Source organism: Corvus hawaiiensis, chromosome 14, assembly GCF_020740725.1.
Source record: "Corvus hawaiiensis isolate bCorHaw1 chromosome 14, bCorHaw1.pri.cur, whole genome shotgun sequence".
Classification (NCBI taxonomy): Eukaryota; Metazoa; Chordata; class Aves; order Passeriformes; family Corvidae; genus Corvus; species Corvus hawaiiensis.
Window position 1 is genome coordinate 6,426,865 of NC_063226.1, and position 8,824 is coordinate 6,435,688.

The following is an 8,824-nucleotide window of genomic DNA, read 5'->3' on the forward strand; positions in this document are numbered from 1 at the left end:
AAACTGAGTCACCCCCGCTCCGGTGCTACCCCGCGCCTGGGCGCGCTCGCACCCGCCTCCGCTCCCGGGGGCGGGCGGGTGTTCAAAGCCCTGCGGACGCGCCGGGCACGACGCAGGGGCTCTTCATTAAGAGGAGAAGGAATTAACGTGATCAGACTGGCCTGCCAACACCTCACACTGCTTTTTCCCCATCTGACCTCTCAGGCTTTGAAAACAAACTCCTGTGAGCATCACACAGCCCCAGGAGGCTCCCACAGCCCCATGCCTGCTCCCTTTGCACCAGCTTCTGCCCAGAAGAACAGAAGGGCTATTTCAGGCACAGAAAACATTACCTTCCTGTGCATGTTAAGGCAATTTGCATGTCAGAGTTCTGACCAAAGAAAAAACATTGCCCAGCCAAACCTTTCTGCCAGTTTTAAGTGTATTTTCTCATCATTATTTCAGGGAAATGACCACACTCGGAACTTCTCTCTTGATCCTTTCAGTCTCATGCAAACCACCCGAGGATGCAGATAGAAATGTACTTTCCTGCCTGCAGTTACTTTCCAGTCAGTCTCAATTGCTCCTTGCTGCCATGGGAAAAACTTGGCGACACTCAGGGGACGAGGTGGCTAAAGGGGCCTTTTCCCAGCTCATTCCCTGCACTTCCCACGTGCTCTGCAGCTCACCAACACAGAAAAACCTTCTCTCTAACCCAGGCTCTTCCTTTCTGGCCTTCAAAGAAAATCCCCCAACCTGGGAGCAGATCCTGCTGTCCAGAGGGGGGAATCTGTATTTTGTTAGCTACAGGAAATGGGAAGACTTCCAGCCCTGGAATTAAAGCCCAGAAGGAAGGAGCTGAGCTGGGGGAGGGGGCTCTGTCATGGCAGCAGTCATCAGGGGGTCAGAGCTACACAAATTTTACAGGCAGAGGGGCACAAGGATGAGAACTGGTGATTCACCAGCCAAGCTTGAACCCGCGAGGGCAGGGAAGAGGAAGAGGAAGGAGCAGCACAGAATCCCCTCATCACATGTCCCACCAAAAGCACAAATAATCACATTCGGTTCAGCTTTTCTGCTTCCCACCTCTCCGACCCACACCCAACCCCATGACTGCCTTTTCCACCATGTAAGAGCAGCAGTTCCTCAACAAGTTCCAGAAGTGCCCAGAATGGGTCCCTGCTGCCACATCTGGCATCCCACTAACTCCATGGGTCCCCTCTGATCTCCCTGGCTCTGATGCCAGAGCAGGGCCCCGGTGCCGAGGGCAGCAGCACTGGTCCCTGCACACCCACAGATCCCAGTACAGCCCCTACCAGCCCCTGGCCCCTCTCCCTTCCAACGTATTCAGACAATGACAAAACCAGATCCCAGCCTCTGTTTCTCCCCAAAACCCAGGGAGCCACACGCATGGGCTCAGGTCAGGTGAGGAACGGGGTCCTCATGCTCAAGCCACAAATCCACCAAGTCAGTGCAGGAGATTTTTGTGCGAGGAGAGAAGAACAGCTCAGCTGTGACAACACATCAACAGCAGCTAAATTTAGCAGGTTATTTTCAGTAATCCAGATGCTGGGTAAATACAACCTTATTATTTCATGCAGGGGCAAAAGTTCAGACGAGTCCCTTGTGCTGCTTTGCCCTTTTAGTTCACCACATCCAGCCGCAGCAGCCCACCCTGAAACGCTGCAATGTCACCACTGTGTGGCTGTGCTGGCAGGAGCCACCAAGTCTGTCCCTATCCTTTAGCAGCAAGAGGACCCACTGCTCCGTGACATGGGCAGAGCACCTCCCAATCCCTTCTGGAGGGGCCTGGTGCTGCTGTTGGTAGGAATTTATTATGAGGATGCAGTTTTCAGGTGCATGGCCAGGCTGTGAGCCTTTCCTTTCTTCAAGCTTTTCCTTTCTGCTCAGTCCAGAACAATACACGGGAAGTGAATGCTGGAGAGGAAGCAGAGGGTTAGGAAATCCATGCAAACCTGACCCAGCTGGGACTGTCCCAGTGGTTAGGTTTGGGGCTGTGCAGGGGCTCTGTGTCCCACCCAGACAAAGGTGCTGCCCGAGGGTACTTCAGGGTGGGCCAGGGCAGGTCTTGCTGCAGGGCAGCGGGAATGAGAGTGGGGAAACAGGTGCTCCCACAGCTGAAACATCACCTCCAAGAAGGCAGATGAAATCCAAGTTGTTTTCCACCATCACTGCTGCAGGAGCTGCCATGGCATACCCAGGTACTTTAATGCCAGCGGGAAGCCACACTGACCTCATCCAGCCTGTGTTCGGGGAAGGGAATGTGGCAGCACAACCATGGTTCCAAACAGGGGGCTGGGAATGGGTCTGCCCATGCCTGGAAAGCAGCTCAGGGAGTTTGCCAGGTGTGCTGGGAGAGCAGCAGTGCTGGAGGGGGAAAATCAGAGGCAAGCTCTGGGAATTGGTGGAAGAGACACTTTGCCAAGAGCTACTGGGATAAACCAGAACCAACTCCACCCTGCCTCATGCCACTGTGTCAGGAGCCAAGGTCCTCATGCCACCCATCCAAAGAGACTGAAAATCATCATAAGGGAAGGGAATGGTGTCCCCCAAGCCCATGGCCTGAATGCTCCCACTGTCTGAGCACCGTCTGGGGACAATGAGTGAAGAGGACAGCAGGCACCTGCCCTGGCCCCTTCCCAGTGGAAGGCACAACCCCCCTGCAGGCTTGCTCCCTGTCCAGTGTAATCCACGGGAAAGGCAGAACTCCAGCGTACCCCAGGCACCACGCTGCTGCAGGTCACAGTGACACCAGGAGCCACTACGGCCCCATCATCACATCGAGTCACAGGTGACAAATCCCACAGTGAGAAACTGTGCAGCTTCTCAGGACATGAGGCTCCTGCTCCTCCTGCCCCCAGAGCCCCTGGACACCCAGCATCCCTCCAGCGGCCAGAGCTGGGCCAGGGACATGTGTCAGCTGGGGTCATGTGAGTGTCATTGAGCTCTCATCAGGAGAGACCTGGATTCTGTAGGCAGTTATGACCAAGGGGAGAGCACCTATAAACATTCTTTGCCCCAAAATCCCAGTCACAGTGTGATCCATAGGAGTCTTCCATGCCCCTTCCCTTCCACAGGGCTCTTTAACTCTTTTTAACAAGCTCTTGACATTTATGTTCTTAATCTGTCCTGTTCAAGGGCCAGAGACCACCCAAGATACCTCTGGGGCTCTCTCACAAAGCACCTTTTGTTACTCAGAGCTCTCCTGTGCTCTGGGCTCTCGCCGGCCAGACTCAGAGCTCACCTCACCCTTACGTGCAGGAAAACAAGAGGCCCTCAGTGCATCACCCTTCGGGCAGGGAACTGCCTGGAGATGCCCAGGCACATCCCATGGGCTCCCTGCACAGAGGGTTTCCCTTTTCATGGCGCCAGGGCTCCAGCCAGCAGTGCGGACAGGCCCACTCCCCCCACCTCTGACACTGGAGCCACCACCCACGGGGCCTGTCCTAAGCCCTGTGCCCAAAGCAGTGGAGCCACCCCGGCCCCAGGTCCCTCTACTTCCAGGGCCACCAGAGCCAATGGCCATGGGCCATCCTGTGTAGGACAGGACAGGTTTGACTCTGGGGGTGTCGTGCACAAAGACCCCCAGGGCACTGACCAGTAGGATGATGAAGGTGGGACCTCTACCCCCCTGCAACAGCCCTGTCCCCATCCCTGGTTCCTGGCCCTGCTGGCACACACACCCTCCCCTCCTCCTCCCGCTCCCACAGACCACCACCAGCCTCCCCAGCACCCATGAAGCCCTCACAGCAGAGCAGCCCCAACCCCCAGCCTCTGCCCCCACCTTGGCAGAGGTTTGATCAGGGCAGCAGCAGCAGTGCACAATCCCCATGGATCAGCCTGGAGCTGCACTGTGAGTCCCTCCCTCCCACAGTCACAGGTGAGACACTCCAGTCACACAAAGCCGAGGGGCTCCGAGCCAGGGGTGACCTTCCTGCCCATGGCACTGCAGTGCCAAGGCTCTCGAGCTCCCCATGAGATTATCTGCTGAGCACAAAGCTGTTCACCACAAAGACAATACAAACTGCAAATGAACCAAGGCCCCTTTGCAAATATATCCCCTTGAAAATAACAGTTCTGGGGGAAAATCACACTGCTGGCAGAAGAAATCAGCAAGGGGACATTCCTCTTCCCATTACCCCTGCCCACCCCACAGCAAGGGCACTTTGGCCCAAAAAATTATTGCTGCAGCTTACCTGCATCTTTTTTATCTTCTAGCAACGTGAATTTCTGTGAAAAGAAACAAAGAAAAAAGAAAAGAAATAATTTTTTAAATCATTTTGATTCTCACATTTGTGGAATTCTATCCCTCACGTCTGGGCTTGGTCCCCGCTGCAGCCTCCTCTCTGTCCAGAGGTGACCTGAGACCAGCAGTGCTGGTCTGGAGCTGGGACCAGCAATGCTGCTCCAGCCACAGGACAAGCAGGGCCCTGGCAAAGGCTTCTCCCAGGGGCATCAGCCCCACTGGTTTGAAAACACCATCACCAGTCCCAAGGGCCCTGAGCACTGGGCAAACATAGTGTGCTCAGCACGCACCCTCCACCCCGGCTGCCAAGGGAAGCCACGAGAAATGGGATTCACAGCAGCAGAGCCTCGGCAGCACTTGGGACACAGCAGCAATTTGCAGAGGTGGAGGAGCAGCAGAAGGTCCCCATTGCCGGTCCTGAGGTGAGCACAGAGCCCAGGATGCTCCCCAGTCTCTCTCTGGGTGCTGATGAGCCCCTCCAGTGCCGCGGCCCCACAAAGGGGCCAGGGGTGCCGGCAGGATCACTGCAGGAATGCGCCGCGCTGCTGAGCCGGACTTTCCCACGGACCCCCGGGACCCCTCTTCCTGCCGGGGCAGCAGGGCTGAGGCTGACCCAGGGAAGACAGGCTTAACCATGTCCCTGCTGCTGTGCTTCCTGCAGCACCGCCTGCTCGAGGGGTGCCATCACCAGGGCTGCAGTCATCACTGCCACCTCAGAGCATGCCCATGTCCACAGGGGAGGTCACCCGGCTCCTCTGGATCCTCTGGCATTGCCCAATCTGTTCCCACACCTTCCTTTTCCCACAAAATCTTCCACCAGCCACAGATGCACCTCATTTAATCTGGAAAGCTTTAATCCCACAGACAGAGCCCAGCATGTTTCTCCCTCTTCAAGAAATTCCTCAGCGAGGAAGGTGAGAATTCCTCGCCTGTTCGTGGTGAGCAGCTGAGCAACACTGGCATGGGGAGGAGAGCGAGGCCAGGCTGAAGCAGAAGAATCAGCTGCACAGGAGGCCACTGGTGTCCACTGAAGGCAACCAGGAGGGTGGTGCCCTGGCCAGCTGGGCCACCGGACCCCATTTTGGGCCAAAGAGATGAGCTGAAACCAGTGGTCTGCCAGGTGCTTCCAAGAAGGCTGAAACCCGGGGGCACCAGAGCCCCATGCTGGCCAGGCTGGAGCCATCCCAAGCTGCAGCTCTGCAATGCAATGGCAATGCAGGACCCAGTGTCCATCTCCGTGCCACCACCAGTACGATGGCGATGCCAACATGCAGCACGCAGGGACGAGCAGGGTTAATGAGGACAGCTAAGCTCTCCAGAGACAGCGGGGACGAGACAGCAGGGACAAGACAGCCACTAATATTACCAATGAATTTCACAAATGTCATTTTTAGACTCAACTATTTTAAGCATTGCACTGAAAGCCCGGGGGACAGCGTGCATTCCTCATCTATTTCACTGCAGCAGATCCACTCACCCAGCACAGCCCGGTGTACAGCACTGCCTGTAAAGGGATTTTACCACTTTTCCCAATCTGAAACTCCCAAAATCCACACTAACCATACCCTCACAATCTCCCCAGCTCACCTCCCACCACACTGCATTGGCTGGGACACAATAAACCAACACTGATCAGGAGCAGGCAGGGAGAGTCACTGCTTATTAAGGTGACAGATGAAGAATTAAACCCTAATGAAAAATCTCAGATGCCACGCCATGAGAACTGCTACTGCAGGAAATTAAAAACTGGGGGCCCTTGGCCTTGCTGCTCCTTTGTCATCCTGCTCACAGCTGCCCTGACCCTCCAGGTCGGCTGTGGTCCCACAGCCACCCCAGGGGTGACCTGAGCCTCTGGGTTTGGAAGGCTGTCCCAGCCTGGCCACACCACGCAAGCAGGCACGGGAAGACCCTTTTGGCATGTGCTGACCACCTCGGGGGGCTGAGGGTGCACACACACAACAGAGCCCAGCGCCGCGCTCGCCGGGCACAGCAGCCTGCCCGCCCAGGGCTGCCCGTGCCGGGACACGGTGACACAGCAAAGGGCAGCGGGCGAGCTTAGGGTACAGGGACCAGCGCACCCACACATGGCCCAGCCAAAATTAAAAGCTCTCACATGCCCATCGGGCACGGGCACGACACCCCCAGAGCAGACGTCGACACCGTGAGCGAGCCGAGCCCCGCCGGGGACGCTTCCCCAGCGCCCCTTCCAGAGGCTTCTCCTGAAACCGGAGGGTGTCAGGGACGGACACCGTGGCACAGCGCTCCCTTACCTTGGCTCTCTTGAAGCAAGCCCAGAAGAAATCCAGCAATGGCATGATGTGCGGCGGGGCCCGGCAGACCCCCCTAGAGCGCGGCGCTGCCCCCGGCCGTGGGGAGAGCCCCCCCCGGCACCCCCATGGCAGCGCTGCGGCAGCGGAGCCGGGCAGAGCCGGGTGCCGGCAGAGCCCCGGTGCCGGCAGAGCCCAGTGCCGGCAGAGCCTCGGTGACGGCAGAGCCTCGGTGCCGGCAGAGCCCGGTGCCGGCAGAGCCCGGTGCCGGCAGAGCCCCGGTGCCGGCAGAGCCCCGGTGCCGGCAGAGCGGAGAGCGGAGGGCGGAGGGAGGAGCAGCAGGCAGCCGCGGAGGCGGGCCAGCATTCAAACCCTGCACCGCTATTCAGTTGGTTGGGAACGGGCTTGGACGCGATTGAAATTCCCTGAAGATTGCGAGTTTTAAACAGCTCCAGGCTTTCCTTCCTGCCTGGAACGCACCGAGCTGCTCCCATTCCCAGGCAGTGGGAAGGGGCGAGGGGCGGCCGACACTCCAGAGCGGGAGAAGGGGGAGTTTGGCTGTCAAAGGCACACATAGGGCGTTAGAAACCCAAACCCTGGACGGTTCAGATTCTCACTCCGGTTCTGCACAAGCTGACTGGCAGCTCCCGGTGCTCTCCTCTGAGAGGCACAAGGTGTACCCAGCCACGATGCCATCCCTGGGTGCTCAGGTGCTGCTGGCCTCACCACGGACACAGGGGCACCCAGGCTTACCATGGGCACCCAGGCTCACCACAAGCACCCTCATCACAGAGCAGGGGCAACCAGGGCCAGCCTGCTGGTGGGACCCCATCGGGGAGAACAACACAGGGGAATCCCCCCAGCCATCAAACACGGCTGAGCCATTCACTCCAGCTGTTCACAGCTCCTTATCTGCCTTCTGCAAACGTCATTCGTTCACAAGCGCCACAATAAAAGGTCACTTCACGAACATTTGTGCCAGCCCCCCACTCACAGCCCCCTGGGCCAGGATTCTTCTTGCAGGCACATAAGGACACCCCACAAACTGGTGATTTGTGTCAGCAGTTCGGAAGGAGCAAGGGCAAGCAGATCCACAGCGATGCCTGGGCTCAGCCCTGCTCCCACAGGATCCTCAGTGGCTGTCACCCACCCTGGACTGGCATCAGACTCTCCAGTGGCATCACTCCTGTGCACCGCCCATCTCGGGCTGGTGTCAGCTCCACTCTGACAGGACCTGCTCGCGGGAACATGAGCCAGAGCACAATGGTTCTGTTTGGGATGTGACACGTCTGTACCCAACCCCCAGCAGCTGGTGCCTGTGGCAGCTGTGTCCAGTGCCACATGTCAGGCAGGGTGGGCCTGGACGGGATGCTGGGGCCCCAAAGCATAAGGATAAGGGGAATAAGGCAAGGACAAAACCACGGAAGACCATGGCACAGTGGAGCTGGAGCAGATGCACCTGCCTGGAGAGGATGGCATGAGGCACTGCCAACACTGCAGCATCCAGCAGACCTGACCAGCACCCAGAGCCCTGGACTGGCAGCACTGCCCTGGTGGCACCAGCACAGCCCCGCCATGGCCCAGCACAGCCCCGCCATGGCCCCAGCAGCAGCTCACAGGCAGCATCAGTCCCGGCGCCGGCTCCAGCTGCCTCCTTCCATCTCCCCCTCGCTCATTCCTCAGCGGGCTTTGGCACCACTCCCAGCCTTGGCACCAGCTGCAGCTCCTCACCCTGTCCCCTGCCAGTGCAGCAGGGCTGGGGACACCAAGGCACAGCACAAGCTTTGTACATCCTTTTTCTCCTCCTTTAAAAACCCGGGGCTGGGAAGACAGTCTCACCTCTATGGGCACACCAGGGTCACCTCTCCGAGCAAGGATTTTCCCTGAAGGATTTAAAGCCCAATGCTGCTGCCCGACAGCCGCCCACCCTCTGTAACTCACCCACTGTTGCCTCAAGGGCTACACTTTTTACCCCAAGGACTTGCAAATAGTCCCCTGCAGGGTTGATGGCATCTGGGGTACTGCCCACTGCCAGACATCCCCCATTCAGCTCACTGGCCACTGCCATCATAGGGCTGAGGCTGCCAGGGGACCAACACCGTGGCCAGGACACAGAAGGGCACTGCCAGCGCAGGGTCCTGCAAAAGGCTCTGCCATTGTCATTCTGTGCAGTGCAAGGAGACTCTTCAATGCTTCTACAGGCTCTGGGGCATCTGGGCCTGGGCTGGGGCTGAAGGCAGCTCTCACGGGAGGGACTGTCCCTTCAGAGGTGGTGGCACTGCCAGGTTTGGTGGCACTGGACTCCTCTTCC

At 58.2% G+C, this 8,824-nt stretch overlaps 1 protein-coding gene across 1 annotated transcript in view; it reads right to left on the minus strand.

Moving 5' to 3' along the window:
• Positions 1 to 6,813, minus strand: part of STARD8 (StAR related lipid transfer domain containing 8) — a 42,591-nt gene extending 35,778 nt beyond the window's left edge. The window contains exons 1-2 of the mRNA XM_048319022.1: positions 6,517 to 6,813; positions 4,197 to 4,230 (exon numbers count right to left, since the gene is read on the minus strand). Of these exons, the coding sequence (XP_048174979.1) occupies positions 4,197 to 4,230; positions 6,517 to 6,561 (79 nt within the window). The 5' untranslated portion in view covers positions 6,562 to 6,813. The remainder of the gene's footprint in view (positions 1 to 4,196; positions 4,231 to 6,516) is intronic.
• Positions 6,814 to 8,824: the final 2,011 nt, after the last annotated feature.